At 43.7% G+C, this 19,458-nt stretch overlaps 1 protein-coding gene across 2 annotated transcripts in view; it reads left to right on the forward strand.

Moving 5' to 3' along the window:
• Positions 1-3,266: 3,266 nt before the first annotated feature.
• The window catches only part of EPB41L5 (erythrocyte membrane protein band 4.1 like 5), a 51,557-nt gene continuing 35,365 nt past the window's right edge, over positions 3,267-19,458 (forward strand). Inside the window, exons 1-3 of one of the 2 annotated variants that reach the window (XM_045031788.1) lie at positions 3,267-3,283; positions 7,061-7,245; positions 15,744-15,848. In XM_045031788.1, the coding sequence (XP_044887723.1) occupies positions 7,066-7,245; positions 15,744-15,848 (285 nt within the window). In that variant the 5' untranslated portion in view covers positions 3,267-3,283; positions 7,061-7,065. Of the gene's footprint in view, positions 3,284-4,022; positions 4,174-7,060; positions 7,246-15,743; positions 15,849-19,458 lie in introns of those variants that run through there. The other variant, XM_045031787.1, reaches the window with a different exon arrangement.

Raw genomic sequence — 19,458 nt, forward strand, 5'->3', positions numbered from 1 at the left:
ATTTCCCTACCATTGCAGGGGCCTCCTATTCTCTGTGGCACATAAAAATCTAGTTTCCTTGGGGGCTGAAATACTTTGGTTCAATTTCAGATGGGTTTAGCAGATGAGTACTGTGTGGTGATGGTGGCCTGTGATCTACAGGAGATCAGACTAGATGATCTGGTGGCCCCTTCTGCTTTGAACTCTGTGAATCTGAACAGTTTATTTGCATGGTCTTCAAAACACCATAGCTGATGCCCTCCACAGACAATTCACTCAGGATCATGAATTGGGATCTCAGCACATCCACACGTGCACAGATATTCCTTACTTGGGGTTTTCTGTACATAAACCTTTTGGCCGCCGCTGCCATGAGAAATGTGCAAAATTCTGCTTAAGGGACACCTCAGGCGCCATTCCCTTGGGGATGCCTTTTTTCCTTTCCTGGATAAAGTGTCTCCTGTATGCCTTCTCTCCAATGCAACTAATCCTCAACAAAATCAGATGGGACAAAACTACAATAATCTTGATTGCGCCAACCTCGCCGAGACAGGTGTGATTTCCATATCTGCCTTGCCTCTCCTTCTGGCAGGCCAGCAATCTCCTGTGACTCCCAGCCTCCTCCTTCAGGACTCGGGAAACATTTGTCACCTCAGCCTGAACACTCTCCGGCTCAAGGCGTGGTACCTAAATGGCTCTCGGGTTAGAATTCTCCTGATCTTCTTTGCGTGTATGTCCTTATGAATGCTCCACTGAAGGATGTGCAGTGCCTGTGAACTTTTGATGAAGACTATAAAACAGTGTCCATCAGTCCATGCCTGTGCAGAGCAGCAATTTGTGCTCCCATATGAGGGTATATAGGGAGGGGATAGCGCAGTGGTTCAAGCATTGGCCTGCTAAACCCAGGGTTGTGAGTTCAATCCTTGAGGGGACCATTTGGGGATTTAGTTGGTGTTGGTCTTGCTTTGAGCAGGGGGTTAGACTAGATGACCTCCTGAGGTCCCTTCCAACCCTGTTGTTCTATGATTCTATGCTGCCACTCAGTTCCTTCTTAACTACCTGATGCTTCAGATGGAGCATTTGGTGTCTGCTGTTATACAGTTTCCTGCCTTTTCTTGCTTACTGTGAATTTTTTTTTCTCATTTTATGGAGTGATGTGTTAAAGGGACATTTGTTCATTGGACCTTCCTACCACAAGGTGGGAAACTGAGGCACAGGGCACTGTGTGGTCTGGATTTTGCTTATGGTTACATGCTTTTGAATGTGGTTTTGGTCTTTTCCCAAACTACTGCTTGGTTCCTTTTCCCTTTTATTAAAAGTTCTTTTGTTATACACAGACAGAGGCCTGGTCTACACTTGGGTGGGTGATCGATCTAAGTTAAATAACTTCAGTAGCTGAAGTTGACGTACTTAGATCGACTTCCTGTGGTGTCTTCCAGTGAGTACAGAGGAAAGGGATTTTATTCCAAGTATTTTCTGGTTCCCAATTCACAGTATACAATTAGCAGGATTACCCAACATTCATATGTTACATAATGTGTGTGTAATACATCCTGATGCATATGCATAATATGTTGGCTAACAATTAGAATGTTTGTGTCCTTATGTAGAGCATAAATGGAGAATATACCTTCTGTCCCCCCATCCTGGGGTCATGTAGTAATTTTTGTTGTCAGAGGGGGTCACGGTGCAATGAAGTTTGAGAACCTCTAAAAACCTCCAATGATGGGGATTCCATAGCCTCCCTTGGAAACATACGCCAGAACTTAACTATCTCATAGTTAGACATTTTTTCCTAATATCTATTTTAAATCCCCCTTGCTGCAGATTAAGCTGATTACTTGTCATACTTCTTTCCCAAAGTGTAGTGCCCAAAACTGGACACAGTTCTCCAGCCTCACCAGTATCCTCCCATGTCCTACACATGACATTCCTGTTAATCCATCCCAGAATATTAGCTTTTTTGAAACCGCATCACCGTGTTCTCTCATATTTAATTTGTGGTCCAGATGCTTTTTGCAGTAGTAGTGCCTAGCCAGTTATTCTCATTTTGTATTTGTGCATTGGATTTTTTCCTTCCTACGTGCAGTATTTTGCACTTGTCTTTGTTGAATTTCATTTTACTGATTTCAGACCAATTCTCCAATTTATTAGGGTCATTTTGAATTATAATCCTGGCCTCCAAAGCACTTGCAACCCCTCCTAGTTTCATGTCATCCACCAATGTTATAAGCATACTCTCTACTCCATTATCCAAGTCATTAATGAAAATAGTACCAGACTCAGGACAGACCTTTTTATCAGTAAATCTCTCCATAGCCAACATATGACTGACACTGCACTTATAAATCAATCAGCTCATAATTGTTCATACTCTAAACCCCCTGCTTATGGTCAGCAGTCTTTTATTAGGATCTGTGGCCCATTGTACACCATGACCTCTAGTGATATTGGGTTCTTAAGGGAGAACAGAGGCCCCTCTTCCTCTGATGTGAGGAATGTTGCTCTTTTGGGTGCTGATTATCCTCCACAAATGGCATCACTCCTTTAATGAGAGGAAAGTAGAGGGGTCAGGTGGGATGGGAAGGGTATTTTCCCTACACTTCGCTGCATTCCACATAGGTAAGATTAAGATTTTGTCATGGCTATTTTTAGTGAAAGTCACAGACAGGTCACAGGCAATAAATGAAAATTCACGGAAGCCCATGGCATGATGGGGATGACTGAAGTCCGTGCCGGGGGTTGGGGGAGAGAAGAGAGGAGGGAGTTCAGCACCCACCGCTGAGGCAGCTCAGAGCTCTGCAGTCCTCCCATGGTGGCTTGGGGCCCAGGGGTCCCCCTGTCCCCCACAGTGGCTGAGAGCTCTAGGTTCCCCCCACCCCCGGTTGCCCATGGTGGCTGACAGCTCTGAATGCCCCCTGAAATCTGCTGAAGCAGAAAATGTCACAGAGGTCACTGAAATTCACAGAATCTGTGACTTCCGTGACCTCTGTGACATAATCTTATCCTTAAACGTGGGTAACTTTAAGTCTTTCCTAAAATGGTCAGCCAATGTTTAAAGTCGTTTGAACTGGAGGGGGGAGCAGCAGAGGAGGAGGGAGGACTGCTTACCTAGATAGGGGAGGAGGGAAGATGTGCTGCACCCATCCCCCTATCAGAGTTGCTATCTTTTGTGAGACATAAATATGTGAGAATCTCAGCTTCATTTTATTTTCTTTAAACTAAGTGTCTAAACCTCAGGGTAGAGGGGGAAAAAACTTGAACATGTGACCGGAGTGAATCTTAAAGACTCAAGAAGCAGAAGGTAAGTTAAAACATTCTTTCCTTTTTTTTTTTTATTTTAAATCTCATGGTTTTTGGAGCCTGACTCATAGTTTTTGAATAGCTGGGATTGGCAGTGCTGCATACCGTCACTCCTGTAATCACTGTTTAACCGAGCCTGGAGAACTTTGTTCAGGCTGCTCCTGTGCCTTTGCTAGTCAGAGGGGTAGGAACAGTGGTGAGTTTCACTATCATTGCCACCAGGGAGGGGCTGGAGGGGTGGGGAGAGATGTGGGAGGTGTCAGCTGTAAAAGTGTCCTAATTAGGCTTCAGAGTTAACAGGAGTCTAAAGTAGGGGGAGCACCTCTGGCTCTCAGACTTTGGTTGCAAGCATGGATCGTGGCCCAAAGGGGAGGGGTCCTTCACTTAAAGGGGAGTTTCCCCTGCTCCTCCAGTCTCCCTCCCCAGCCCTACTGGAACTGCTCCTGCCTCTCTGTGGGGACTCGGGCTGGTGGCACTGTCCTGCTCGGAGGGTACCAGAACCACCGTGTAGGCTCTTAGGCGTGTGGCATTGCCCCTTTAAGGGGAGATGGCCCCGTGTAGGCTCTCTGGCGGGCGGCACTGCCCCTTTAAGGGGAGGTGGCCCCGTGCAGGCTCTCTGGCGGGCGGCATTGCCCCTTTAAGGGGAGGTGGCCCTGTGCAGGCTCTCTGGCGGGTGGCACTGCCCCTTTAAGGGGAACGGACGCCCTCGGGCGGGCGGCACTGCCCCTTTAAGGGGAGGCGGGGCAGGGCAGGGTCCTCCCGGTGCCGAGCGGCCATTTTTGGCCCGCCGGCCGGTTCTGTACCCGCCCCCGAAACCGCCCCAGTCTCCGCCCTCCGATCCTGAGCCGCCGCCGCCGCTGGGGCCGCCTCCGCTCCGGAGCGGGGCAGCAGGTGAGAGGGGAGGGGAGCTGCCGGGAGGCCCCTGAGCCGGGGGTCCCCGCGGGCCCCGGCAGGCGGGAGGGGGGGGTCTGTCAGGGCAACCCCCGCGCGGTGTAGTGTGGGGGCGAGCCCCTCCCCCCCCCGCGTGGTGTAGTGTGGGGGCGAGCCCCTCCCCCCCGTGGTGCGGGGACTCCAGCCGCGTGGGCACCCCCCGACCCCGCGCGGCTCGTGCCCTGGTCGCGGCTCTGCCGCTGGTGGCTGCGCGAAGGACCCGACCCCCCCCCTCCAAAGGGGCCGAGAAGGAGCGAGACGGAGGTTCCCCTCCCGGCTCGGCCCGTCCCGGCCCGGGAACAAGGGAAGCGGGTCTGCCCCGTTCTCGGCTGGTTGGGTCAGGGCCGCTCAGCCGGGCCCTACCCGCCTGACCGCACTGGAGGCGCGGGGAGAGTCTCGGTACAAGGGGGAGGGGGGGCAGCACGAAGGCGGCTCAGAACCGCTCAGCCCCATAGAAGATCCTGTTCACCCTGGTCTGTGCAGTCAAGACCTCTCCCCTCGCCCCCCCTCTGGGACTCGCGTTCATTGTGTAGCCAAGGGAGGGAGGTAACAATCCCATCTCCGCCGAGGTGTGACACTACAGCCAAAAAAACCCCCCAAATCTCCTGTGACAGAGAGTCTCAGAGCTCCTGGCTCATGCTGCAGCGCTAGAAATAGCAGTGCAGATGTTTGGGTTCCGGCTGGTGCCCCGGACCCAGCTCAAGGCCCGATGTCTACATTGCAATTTCTAGCCCCGCAGCCTAAGCAGGAGTCAGTCGACCCAGGCTCAGAGCCCGCTGCCCTGGGTTTTTGTGTGTGTGTATTGAAACTCTTGGGTGGACCTAGAAATGTCTGTGACTGTCTGCTGTGCATAAGTGCATCAACTTTCTCCTCTGAAAATCCAGGCAGGCCACATGCTTTTTGTAGTTTTATTGCATGTTTTGTTCGTGATTATTCATTCTCTAGTTTTAAGCGGTTCAAGTGTTATTTAAAGGTGCTTGACTGGTATTTTCATGGGCACCAGATAGGGTAAGAAGCTATATGTATTTGTTTTCTAAGCAACAGAGCTATCTTTTGTAGGCAGCTGTCGTACACAGGAATCTGTTAAAGCTAGCAATTACTGGAACAGTCCCGATTGTGAGGCAAAATAGTTTTGTGCACTGTTTTTTGGTTTTGTGTGTATCTTCCTCTTCAGTTGCTCTTTTCTGGGCGGATTTGCCAAGCGTGAGTATTGTGGGGGAGGGCAAGGGGAAGCCTGAGCTGCTCAGCAGCTCCTTGCAAGCAACCTGTTGGATGTGTCTGTGAACAGCATGTGGCTTCCCACAGCCCTGGTTTAAATACTGAACTGCAGTGGGTATCCGCAAATTCTGCTACTGTTTTTTTGGGGTGGGGAGAAGACAAAGAGGAGACAGAAATGAATTGATGTTCAGCTTGCCATTTTCTGTATAGCTTCTTAGTTAGGTTTTCTGACTCTGCCCCTTTAAATGATATATTTTTCATTTTAATTAAATGATACATAGGCCTCATCCTTCTAGTCTACTGGTTTCAGTAAAACAGACGTTATGAATGGCAGCAGATGTTACTGGATTATATTATGAATGGGAGTGGATATTATTGTGGGTTTATGACGGAAGTCATATTTGTAATTTTTTTTTTTTAAGTCTCTTGCTATTGGTCTTAGTTAACCTTACAGGAATTTCTGATTTGCACCGTGATAGCATGTGGCAGGCAAGTCCAGACAGAAGAGGGAAGATACATGTGGTGTTTTTTTCCTTTTGTGTTGTGATTAAGGTTGAAACTTACAGGGAACCAGCTTGTTTTGACTCAAGTGTGATTCATGCAAGGCACAAATTTCCTGGTGCTTGTCATAGCACAATTTAAACCACTTTCTTGGGGTGACCAACCTTCCCAATAGCAGAGTCCTGGGCCTCCTGTGCATTACAAAAACTATGGAACCTGGCTGCAGAGGAGGCATCACATGAACTGGTTACAAACATGTTTTCACTTTGTAATGTAGGCTGGCTATTACCTGTGTTTAATAACCACCTTACACCTTTCATGTGATTAAGGTCCAGATCATACTACAAACTGGATCAGCTTTTAGGTTCCCTGGTTCCAAACTATTGAATCCCTGCATAGAGCATAATTGAAGTCAGCGGGCCTGTGCTCTAAGGTACAGGCTTCCACCTATGCAGATCAGCCTACAGGATGGAGGCCCAAGCTTGGAACTAACTTAGGGGACTGTTGGGATTGTATTTGTAGTTTAGATAGGAACTTGCAGCCTGGGTAGGTTTGCCAGCTCAAAAGACACAGGCACTCGTCCACCTAAATCAGCTTTTCTGTGACTGAAAGGGACTAAATGTGTAAAAATCGTTTGATTTGTTTATAAATTGGATTTTGTGCAAAATCCAAAGAGTATTATGAAGAACTGTTTGTAACTTGTTCCATATGAAAAGGGGAGCATATCAATCAGGAAAGTAGCCTGGGAGAAAGCGTAACTAACTAATTTAGGGACATGGAGGAGTTTGACTGCCATGGGTATAAGCTCACTGTTAACTGTGTGAGATCTGAATAAGGAGTCATTGAATCTTCCTAAAATATGTTACTTTAAGCACCTGAGTTGTCTTAATATGGTGCTGGGAACCAATCCCTGAATCCCATTCAGTGTTTCACTGAGGCTTATAGTTGGGATTTTTTAAGGAGCTGAAAGGAGTTAAGCACTCAGATCCCTAAACAATTCAATTGACTTTGAGTCCCTAATTCCCTTAGGCCCTCTGGAAAATCGCAGGCTTCATTAACTGCTGTCTTAGGTTCTTTCACTTTCTTGAAACGTTAACATCTGTCCTTTCTTTGCCTTGGGGCTCCATAGCCAAGATGTTACGTTTCTTTCGACGAACTCTGGGGCGTCGGTCTATGCGCAAGCATGTGGAGAAGGAGCGGCTAAGAGAGGCCCAAAGAGCTGCAACCCACATCCCTGCGGCTGGAGATGCAAAATCCATCATCACTTGTCGAGTATCGTTGCTGGATGGAACTGATGTCAGTGTGGACTTACCGGTATGAGAGAGAGACAGCTGCTTTTTAAACACTATTGACTTGCATCAGTCAGATTGAGTTCTTTATTTTCTATGAGCTGGATAAAGATATGCCTGTTTGTCATAGCAACCAACCCAGATCTATTAGCCTCTGATTATAAATAGGTGCTGAAAGGATAATGTAGTGGTTAGTCAGTGCTGTCAGTTAACATGTTCATAGAGGTATCATTGTGCTGTAAATATTGAATGTTTTTCACTGTGCTAGTGTGTGGTGGCATACTGAGGTAGGTCTAGCTTAGATGGAGAGATGCTTAGCAGCATTTGGGGTGATTCATATTTCCTTTTCAGTCCTGTGCATGCACATTGAGGGAGAAGTTAAACCCCTTGGTCTAACTCGGCTAATGGGAGTGATGTGCAGGGAAATGAGGATAGTTTCTGAAATTCTGCAACCTTTTCATTCAGCAGCTTTCTACTTGATATATATGTAGACAGATCGCTGTTGGCATGTACCAGACTATTGAAAGTTCACATCTTTAAAAATCTGAATGCTGACTTCTCTGATAAACTTGCATAAAGAACCTTAAATAATATATTTGATTCTGTGTGATGTCTTTTTAAAAATACAGGCCAGCCTAAAGAGCTGAAGATCATTTGTGAGTGCTTGTTTGCCAACAGGACTGACAATGGTGACTGCTGCCACTCACCTCTCTTTAGTTTATAGCTATGTCAGTGATGACTTGTTTGAGTTTGACCAGCCCAGTGTTGAGAAGCTGTGGCTCACTGCGGCTCTCTTAACGTATGGCTAGACCATGAGAGCTGTTGACTTCTGGGGGAGTTGTTCTGAGGCTAAAGTGGATGCTCAAAATGGTTGCGCCGCATGTCCTGTCTTAAAGCAAATGGATTTTCTCTCGTAATTAACTGTTCAAGAATGTGTTGAAATTAGGGCTGTCGATTAATCGAAGTTAACTCATGTGGTTAACTCAAAATTAATCACAATTAAAAAATTAATCACAATCATGCTTTTAATTGCACTGTTAATAAAATACCAGTTGAAATGTATTAAATATTTTTGGATGTTTTTCTACATTTTCAGATATTGATTTCAGTTACAACACAATACAAAGTATACAGTGCTCACTTTATATTATTTTGATTACAGATATTTGGACTGTAAAAATAATGAACAAAAGAAATAGTATTTTTCAGTTCACCTCATACAAGTACCATAATGCAATCTCTCTATCCTGAAAGTGCAACTTACAAATGTGGATTTTTTTTTTTTTTACGTAACTGCACTCAAAACCAAAACAAAGTAGAACTTTAAAGCCTAGAAGTCCACTCAGTCCTACTTCTTGTTCAGCCAGTCACTAAGAGAAACAAGTTTGTTTACATTTATGGAAGATAATGCTTCCCGCTTCTTATTTACAATGTCACCTGAAAGTGAGAACAGACGTTCTCATGGCACTTTTGTAGCCGGCATTGCAAGGTATTTACATGCCAGACGTGCTAAACATTCGTTTGCCCCTTCATGCTTTGGCCACCATTCCAGAGGACATGCTTCCATGCTGATGACACTTGTTTTAAAAAAAATGCATTAATTATATTTGTGACTCAACTCCTTGGCGACAATTGTATGTCTCCTGCTCTGTTTTACCTGCATTCTGCCATATATTTCATGTTATTGCAGTCCTGGATGATGACTCCACACATGCTCGTTTTAAGAACACTTTCACAAAATGCAAAGAAGGTACCAGTGTGAGATTTCTAAAGATAGCTACAGCACTCGACCTAAGGGTTAAGAATCTGAAGTGCCTTCCAAAATCTGAGAGGGACGAGGTGTGGAACATGCTTTCAGAAGTCCTAAAAGAGCAACACTCTAAAACTACGGAACCTGAACCTCCAAAAAAGAAAATCAACATTCTGCTGGCTCAGATGATGATGAAAATGAACATGTATGCGCTGCTTTGGATCGTTATCGGACCCAGAATGTTCAACCACCAGAGAATGCTAGGACTCATTCTACTAGAGCAATGTCAACATCCATTGCCTTCCTCCACAACGTGCCTATTACAGACATATGCAAGGCGGCCACTTGGACATCTGACCACACATTTGCCAAACGTTATGCTATCACACGGGATACCATGGCAGACACCATAGTCGTCCATATGGTACTGTCTACCATTGTCCCTCATGCAACTCCAAAATCCCGCCAAACATAGTGGGTACTGCTTCACATTCACCTGGAGTGGAGCACCCACAGGGACAGCACTTGAAGAGAAAGTTACTCACCTTGCAGTAACTGAGGTTCTTAGAGATGTGTGTCCCTGTGGGTGCTCCACTATAGTACTCCAAAGCAGAGGGGAGGAGAGTAGAATCAGACAACTCTACAGTAGAGAAGGAACCGAGAGGGGTGCGGGACGCGCGCGCTCAGGCAGACCCTAATGATGCCGCGAGACAGCAGCTGAGCGCATGCGTCCCGACCAGGCACTGCTACTGAAGATGTCCGATCAATGGAGCACCCACAGGGGGACACATCTCTAAGAAACTCAGTTACTGCAAGATGAGTAACTTTCTCATCTGTCTCCTTCCTTTCCTGTTTGAATGTTTCCATAAATATTAAAAGCCAGATTTTAAATTTTCATCACATGCTCTCAGCCTACAAAAAGGATATTTTAAGCAAATGAATATCCATTTGCAAAAACACATTTCATGACCACAAGTAGCAGTCCTGAAAATTTGGCTCTCTTAGTTCAAGGATGTGGTCCCTAATTCTCAAGGCCTCAAAGTACATCTTTACTGGTGGAGCACTGAAACCAGATAGGTAGGCAGTCCTAAATCATATGACATAAAAGGATAACAGCAAATATTGTCAGTGACACAACTTTCCAGTTGAATCGAATAAAGGTTTTCATTACTAAAAACATGATGTGACTCTTGTATGCTTTTATCCAAACAAACTCCTGAAAGATCCACAAATGGGATAAGAATAGAATACTTCCATCTGCTGAAGCCCAAGCCCCACTGCCCTGGGCTGAAGCCGAAGCATGAACAACTTAGCTTTGTGGGCCCCCTGAGGTGTGGGGTCCCAGGCAATTGTCCTGCTTGCTACCCCTTAATGCCAGCTCTGGCTTTTAATCTACTGGATATGCAGAAAAAGAGTTGTTGTGGCACAGCTGGGCTGTGGAGTTTTTATAGCATGTCGTCCGGGGGAGGGCCTCAGAAAGAGGTTGAGACCCCCTTGCCTAGAGGACAAATGTGGTAGAAATATATGATAATCCTTGCCCCAAAGAGTTTACAATCTAAAGGACACGATATAGCAGGTGGATGAGATAGGCAGGGTTAGGGCAGTGTGTTTGGTAAATGCAGAAGGGACCATTTTTTTCTTAACTGACCTCTGATACTCTGAAAGGAATTTTCTACAGTTCATTTCTCCTAGAAGTATTGTGACTGCAATAGGGAGCTGCTTTGGGGAAGAGTGAGTTTAGTAGTGACATAATGGAGATGGGGTGGAGATCTTGTTTTTTTTCAGGCATAGAGAATACTTTCTCCCCAAAAGGGGTGGGAGTTCAGGAAAGAAATTACCTCTAGATAACTTCCTTGGGTAGTAAAATGGGTGTGGGTTTAAAAAAAAAATCTTTATTTTGGGTTATTCACAGGGGTGGGGGGTAGCAGTGTAGAATAGTAAAAGTGTGAGCTGCCCAGCCTGTGAAAATGCCCATGTCCATACAGTGTAAGGGTCATAGCCTCAGGTGATGTAAGTTAGTATAGCTCCATTAAAGCTGTCTTACACCAACTGATGATCTGACCCAATTACTGGGAACAACTGTTTTTTGGAAGGATGCAAGTGGTGAAGCACTCCTATTTTCTACAATTGAGCAGGTGCTGGCTTATACTGTAAGTACAAGTCTGACACACATGTGAACATGGCCGATGGTCCATAAGGATACCCTTCACCACTGGTGACCTAGATATGAACCTTGGTTTCCTTATCATTGATGATGGGTTGTTTGATTTCACTCCAGTCTCTATCCCCAAACAACTGCACGTTAGTACAATTGTTGACCTTTGATGAAGAAAACCATGGGACTGGACTAGTAAGGGGTGATGCATGGGAGTGTGCAGTACTGCATCTTCCATGGAGGAGAGGCGAGAGCCATACTAAGAGGGCTCCTCCCCATTGTTGGTTTTTTGTTGTGTTTTTTTTTGGGTGGGGGGGGCGTAATTTCCCACTATGAGGACACTTCATGTGTGTCTGATATAGAAAGTCATAAATATCCCCGAGTAGAAGGGTTTGGGGATCTAGTACGTGGTATTCCCTGATTGTTTCCTCCTATACAGTGGTGTCTCACTCTTAAGCAGAAAGCTGACAGTTGATTTAGGCCCAGAGCTTGCCTATGCTTGGAAACTTATCCAAAATAGCTATTCCAACATAATTATTCTGGAATATTTATGTCAAGTATCAGAGGGGTAGCCGTGTTAGTCTGGATCTGTACAAGCTGCAAAGAGTCCTGTGGCACTTTATAGACTAACAGACGTATTGGAGCATGAGCTTTCATGGGTGAATATGTCACATGCATCCAACGAAGTGGGTATTCACCCACGAAAGTTCATGGTCCAATACGTCTGTTAGTCTATAAGGTGCCACAGGACTCTTTGCTGCTTTTACTGGAATAATTATGTTGGCATAAACCTCTGTGTGGATTAACCTAAACAAGTAAAAGGCACTCTTATTCCGGAACGAGCGTGTCCATACAAGGCATTATTCTGAAATAGCTATTTTGGTAAATTTCAAATGTTGCCCTGCACTATTTAAAGACTTATTGAAACAACCCAGCCCACTTGCTGACTTTCCTGCTGTTAGAGGGTTTTTTTTCTCTATTATCTCCTGCCTACTTTAATAATCTACATTAATCAAGCGTTGGGATTTCAAGCAATTAAATATACATGAGGAGGTTAATTTGACCCCTGAAGGGAGAACCAGTCACAAATTTAGGTCTGTTTGTGGGTGAGGTAGTTAATACTTTATTGGAAATCATTAAGCAACTTGGAAGCGCTTAACTGCTTGTCGTTTGAGGTAACCCCAGCTCTGCCAAAACACACAAGATAAGAGTGAGATCAAAATACCACTTAAATAAAATTGAGTGTTTCTCAACCGAGTTGTTACTTTATAGTCTCTTGAATGGAAATGCAATAGAAATGTATCTTTGTTATTTCTTTGGAGCATGCTGGAAATGGCAGTTTTATTGAACATAAGTAAGTTTATGTGAACCCATAAAAAGTAACTTATTGTAGAGTATTGTTCATCCACTGGCTTCCATTACTTAAACATAGACAGTAGGAGACCTGTTTAACAAACCTTTGGGAATGTATGTGTGGCTCCCAGCCGTGGAGTTTTCAACTAAAACTTTAAAAATTTGTTTAACTTACACCAGATGGGTATTTTACATTTATTGTTTGGTATAAGTTGTGTATGTAAAACTGTGCATGAGGGATGCTGGATTGACAGGGCCTGTAGCTAAGTCAGAAGCACAGTACAGGCAGTAATGCAAGCTTTCCCACCAATGCCTTAAATCCCATTCTTGAGGAACGGCCTCCCACGGAGTTCAGTCTCTGTGTCCATTTGGTCCTTTGTCCCTCTGCTTAGATTGCCAAGATAGGTGCCACTTGTGATGTGGACATCCATCCACTGGGAAATAAACATCCATGAATTTCAGGTGTCACTGAGTGATTTTTGGACAATAAAAGCTTTTACAACCTGAGCCAGAGTCAAACTGCCATCCTAGATGGAGGTAAAGGGCTCTCATTACCTGTTCGTTCAGCTATCAGCATTATAAAGCTTGAATAGCTGTTTATAAAATATTTATATAGAGACATATTTTAATAAAAGTAAAATCTAAAATGTAGTTGTTGTGGAGGCTTTCTCTTGGCTTTAGACCAGGCACCAGGTCCTTAGTGTGAGCTGATGCCTTTTGTAACTTCACCTTTCCCAAAACCTGAATTTATTTAACTTTGATCAGCCTGTCTTTCCTACTGTTTATGCTGCAGGAAACATCCACTTGTTAAGATAAATTATTAATAGCTCAATGTGTTTTGGATGAAAGAGGACCTTGGCTCAAATGTCTTAAAAGTGGAAGAAATTATTATTTTAAATAAACACATGAGCTCCTGTTGGTTCAAGAGTTGTAACAAAGTTGTTTGGAGAGGTGGTTTTTTTGGTCAATGTTTAATACATTTTTTGGTAATAATGAATCTATTAACTGAAACTAAGAGACAAGGCTGATGCATTGTCCCCAGTGCCTCCTCTTACACTTGATTATTGCTGTGCATATATGTGAGATCACTTGCTGTTCCAAGTCCTCCTGATAATTAGTAATAAGGGAGCGACAGAAGGGCATGACAGCCTGAAATCAGGGTCTAGGCCAGAGGTCCCCAACCTGAGTGGCATATGCCCCCTAGGGGGACCTGAGCAACATTTGGTGGGGCGGCGGGGAGAGAGTGCCACCCAGCCCCACTTCACACCTAGCTCTACTGCTGCCCTGGCTCCTGAGCCCACCCCCGCCCCCAGCTGTGGCCCCAGCTTCTGGCCCCTTACCCCTGTCGGTGTACCCCCACCCCTGCCGCACTTCTGGCCCCAGGGGAGGGCACAGACGGGGTAAGGGAGAGTGCGACCCTGAAAAGTTTGGGGACCACTGGTTTAGGCTTTTGTCATTTGATTTAGAGCTTTCAGTATAAAATGTAAGTTTGAATCATATTGTAAGAGAGGTTTAACCCAGGTTACATTTTATTTAAATGCAAAGTATTTAAAGATCAGAGTACTATAGGGTAGTGGTAAGTTTGCTTGCTCTTTTTAGTATGGGATTTAGTGGTTGAAGCAGAGATGGAGGAGCTTCTGAGAATAAAAATTATAGTTAGCTTTCTATTACTTTATAAACAAAGCAAATTTTGTAGCAGAAATCATTAGACTGGCTTTTATATCTGTGTTCAACTAGTTTGTATACTTTTCCCAACAAACATAGCCAAGAATTCTGTGACACAAACTATCTCAACCTGGTGGTGAGCTACTAGTGAGTTGGCATACAGTATGGTACAAAAGTTTGGGTTTTACTCAACTCATAAGTGTATACACCTGTTAAAGTTGCTGAGTGACAACTGTGTATTGACAATCACATCAGTTGTTTACAAAACCCAACCACTTACAAGCAAGGAAATATATAGTTAAGGACATTAAAAATGTACACTGCCTGACTAATAAACATAAATACATTTCTTTCTACTTGATAAAAATAATATATCTTTCATCACAACATAACAATCTTAACTCTTACCCATAGATTTTCTTAATGGATTTTTATTATCTTGATGTTGTATCTAAATATTTTCTCTTACAGGAGACTAAGTGAGATATGTCTGTTAAGATCAAGCAGTAGACAATACAAGTTTTGATAAACTGCTTCATCGAGAATAGTGTTGTTAAAGGAATTGAATAGAAAAAGTGTGTAGCATTTTTATGTATATGCAAATTTGACTTGTTTGAAGCTGATCAGTTGACACAATATACCAAATTTTTAATGTTTGATTTTGAAATGTTTTATGTTCATACTTTGTATTTATCATAAGAAACATAGTATTTATTTGGAATCCGAGATAAGGTTGCTTTTTATTTATATGAAAAATTACATTTTAAGTGTGTGTGTTTTATAAATGATATGTTATACAAGTACTTTTCACTAGTGTGCCCTAGCAATCTTAGCTGTTTCTTTAAATAAAAACTGGCTTTTGGTATTTTTGCCGTTGGTTTTTGTGTATGCAGGTAAATTAAGAAAATAGGTTTTTAAAAAAATAAATAGGATGGAGTGGCTCACCAGATTAATACATTAAAGGAGTGAATGGTACACATTTCTGTGTAGAAGCAATGCATCTCTCCACTATGTATGTAAGGGTTATGAATCACTTGTTGATGAGAATGTCGTGTGTGTTAGAGAAATGTTGCTTGATTTGCTTTGCTTTAGTCATTTGAAAGGATTTGAGCTATCCTAGAGTATAGTCTTCATATGGTTTTTTCCCCCCCCATCTGCTTCAAAGATGAAGAATTATGTCTGGATTTCAAATAGTGGCTATTTCTATACCTGTCCTTGAAAACTGCCTGGTGCATTAGGCAGTGCCAGACGCCAACTGTGTTTCCAATTTCATGGCATAAATTGACCTCATTGGGCATGTAGGGGGACACTGAGCTGTAGAGTTCGGTGCTAAATACCTCCAAATCGTTGGCATTTGGCACTGGCTACTTATAAAAATAGGTTTAAAATCTACATTTGATAAGTTACAAATCATTAAGTATTTTCATTTACTTGGTGCACCGCAAATGCCAGCAACTCTACAATTATAGATGAGGCTGTTGCCAACTTTGTGTTTAGAAACATTTTTTTGGGCATACTCAGTTTGTGTATTCGTAGCCTTGAAAAGGCAGCTACAGTAACAAATCTACCTGTTACATGCTAATTCATTTTGCAATTTCAGAAAAAAGCCAAAGGCCAACATCTGTTTGAACAGATCATGTATCATCTGGATCTCGTTGAAAATGACTACTTTGGACTCAGATTCATGGATTCTGCACAAGTGGCAGTGAGTAACAGAGCCTTGTTTTTTCTAGGGACAGTCATTATGTTTAAACCTTAACGTGACAGACCAACAGACTACCAAAAAGCAAATGTTTATGGTTTAAATTATCTTGGATGCAAAAACTGTAGAGCATACCAAAGTTTAATCAAGCCCATGTTGGCCACCACAGTCCCTTACATATTCTTGTCCTACACTTCTCTGACCCATTCCTGTGTCTTCTTTCTGGTTTTTAAGTCAGGACAGTTGTTGCAGAAGGACTTTGATACCACAGTACTTTTGTCCAGTAATGTTAGTTACGAATGATTGCAGAGTGGAACTAGCTGGGATTGGGTTTGCCTGGTCTTTCTTCTATAGGCAGTGATGCAGGGAGAGGCCTTCTCTGCCAGTGCATGGTGCCACGGGCATTCTTGTCTGCAATGAGCATCCTGTCAACATCCACTGTCAGGTTAAGGGCAGGAAGGCAGACAGCTGGCTTCTTTAATGACATATTAATGACCAATCCTGCAACTAATTAGCACTCAGAACACCTCTTGCCTTCATTAGAGGTAATGGGAGAGGTGACTGCAGCAGTCAGGTGCTTTGCTATTTAAATCTTTTGAGAGATTTAAGCAAAGATTCACACAAGTTTGACTTTAAAGAAAAAAGGTTTTTTGTTTTTTTTTGTTTTTTTTTAAAAAAACCAACCTTTTGCTTTTGAAACCACAGAAAGGGACTATTAAAGCATTTGTCAGAAGTGCTGAGCACCCACAATTCTTGCTGACTGCAGTTGGAGTTGTGGGTGCTTCACTGTTCTGAAGATCAGGCCCCTAGTGAGAACCAAGCAATGTGACTTTTGGACTGGCTACTTAGCTGGCCTTGCTTTCTCCATTTTGGTTTCATTTTTCTCCTTCTCTGGAGGGAAAAGTGACACTTTGTACTGACACTTCAGTGTTTTTAAAATAAATAGCTATGATGTTTCATGAGGAGCTAGGTAGGGAATAGATCTGGATCTCAGTACTGTAACACTTAACCTGACCCAGGACTGACTCTTCCTGTAACAGGAGGGAAAAGGTGCACTTCTAAGATAAGGGGCTCTGTATCTAGATTTTTGAATTGCTTGGGTGTCCATCACATGTCTCTTTGGTACAGATGACCAGGTTGTCCATGCATTTCAAAATCACTCCAGATTTATTTCAAAAGTAACACACCAAAGTCAGCAGGGTAGGAAAGGCAGCTGCTGGTGAGCTAAATAGCTGAATTGCTCTAGTTCAGTCTGCAAGATAAAGGTACTGACACTAGTCCACTGACTTCTGAAATTTGTCAAAAGTTGAAATTTTTAGGGGCAGACATGAACTATTTACCTTAAAATAGCATGTTAGTTGACTTGCTGTTAAAACATGAAGTTCTCTTTGGTTGCCTTGTCTGCCAGGGGAGGAAACAAACAGGTTGGCTGGCCTCTCTAGATTCTGGATGAGCTGTTCCCAAATCCCTCCATATCTTGGTGGTATCCTACATAAATTAGAGGATTGGGCCAAAAGAAATATGATGAGGTTCAACAAGGACAAGTGCAGAGTCCTGCACTTAGGACGGAAGAATCCCATGCACTGCTACAGACTAGGGACCGAATGGCTGGGCAGCAGTTCTGCAGAAAAGGACCTAGGGGTTACGGTGGACGAAAAGCTGAATATGAGTCAACAGTGTGCCCTTGTTGCCAAGAAGGCTAATGGCATTTTGGGTTGTATAAGTAGGGGCATTTCCAGCAGATCGAGGGATGTGATCATTCCCCTCTATTCAGCACTGGTGAGGCCTCATCTGGAGTACTGTGTCCAGTTTTGGGCCCCACACTACAAGAAGGATGTGGATAAATTGGAGAGAGTCCAGCGGAGGGCAACAAAAATGATTAGGGGGCTGGAACACATGACTTATGAGGAGAGGCTGAGGGAACTGGGATTGTTTAGCCTGCAGAAGAGAAGAATGAGGGGGGATTTGATAGCTGCTTTCAACTACCTGAAAGGGGGTTCCAAAGAGGATGGATCTAGACTGTTCTCAGTGGTAGAAGATGACAGAACAAGGAGTAATGGTCTCAAGTTGCAGAGGGGGAGGTTTAGGTTGGATATTAGGAAAAACTTTTTCACTAGTAGGGTGGTGAAGAATTGGAATGGGTTACCTAGGGAGGTGGTGGAATCTCCTTCCTTAGAGGCTTTTAAGGTCAGGCTTGACAAAGCCCTGGCAGGGATGATTTAGTTGGGTTTGGTCCTGCTTTGAGCAGGGGGTTGGACTAGATGACCTCCTGAGGTCCCTTCCAACCCTGAGATTCTATGATTTTATGAAAGCAGTCTCCATGGATCTGTCTTTACACTTAACTTGTTTTGCAGAGAGGTGTTTCCTTTAGGAAAATAATCTGACTTTGAACATTTGATACTTAAGGTCAATTTCACAGATGACATGAGTAGGCACAATTCCACACAAATTCTCTGCGTGGCACCCATTTACACCAGCAGTGAGTATTGCACTTGATCTCTTGGATTACAGAGGACATCTCGCACTGCGGGGGAAAAGTCATGGGTGGTTCTTCCACCCTGGAGATGCCAGCAGAGATGGTTGGAGCAGGATCTATCTGCCTGCCTGCTGGTGACTTGTCAGCAAAAACACTAATTTGGAAGATTGCTGGAGGGCTAGTGATGAGAATTAATTTTCAGCACCTGAGGTCACCTTGGTGGAAAAGTAGTTAAAGAGGAGGGTGGGCACACACATGTACTACCAAAGAGAGATGTAGGCCCTCTGGCAATTTTACTAGATAAAATACATTCCAGCAAAAATACTGAGATCCCCTTCATTATTTGTGCACTTTAAAGAAAATGTTTTCTCTTACTTCCCTCTCCTTATCTGCACCTGTTGCTGCTATTTATCCATATGCCATGGAGCATTTAGATGGTTACTATCCTGATATGACAGACTATTGAAACTGCTTTTATGAATTTACAAGCCCTGTACATGACTTTGTGTGCTGTATTGCTACACCTGCAATACAAATCTAGCCCCTTGAGATTGTTGCACTTCAGTTGGCTCATAAACAGCTCCATCACACTTCTGTGTTCTTTTCACCAAAATAGCATCCTTTATGCATTAGAGCATAGAGACAGTCTAATTGATTTCCATGCTGTCATGTTCCCTGTGGAGAGTTTCCATGTGCCAGTAGCTTTTATTAGAGCTCAGAGTTTATTCAACTCCACTTATTAAGCCAAGCTGTGTGACTATTTTTCCTGCCCACCATCCCAATGTCTGGTAACACTGACTCCTCCTCAGGTGATGGGGTTGTGAGGAAGAATCTTTCCTACCCCAAAAATAGCTGATGGGTTAGGTTTCCTGGATGAGTTAGGTTCCCTGGGTGGGTTAGTATTTCTGGTCCAGGTGATTCCTGGTGAGTATTCATCTAGACAGTGTAACATGCTACCTGCAGGCAATTCAGTTTGGTTTGTTTCCTTTTTATAACTGTCGTGCGCATTTACACGCACTGTTTAACGTGTTTCATTTAGACCCTCGTTTATTGTAAGGTTTTTAAATACTGTAGTAAGCTTCTCATTTTGAAAAGACTAGAGCCAAATGGCAAGAAGCAAACAATTTAATATTTCTG

The sequence above is a fragment of the Mauremys mutica genome, chromosome 10 (genome assembly GCF_020497125.1).
Source record: "Mauremys mutica isolate MM-2020 ecotype Southern chromosome 10, ASM2049712v1, whole genome shotgun sequence".
Classification (NCBI taxonomy): Eukaryota; Metazoa; Chordata; order Testudines; family Geoemydidae; genus Mauremys; species Mauremys mutica.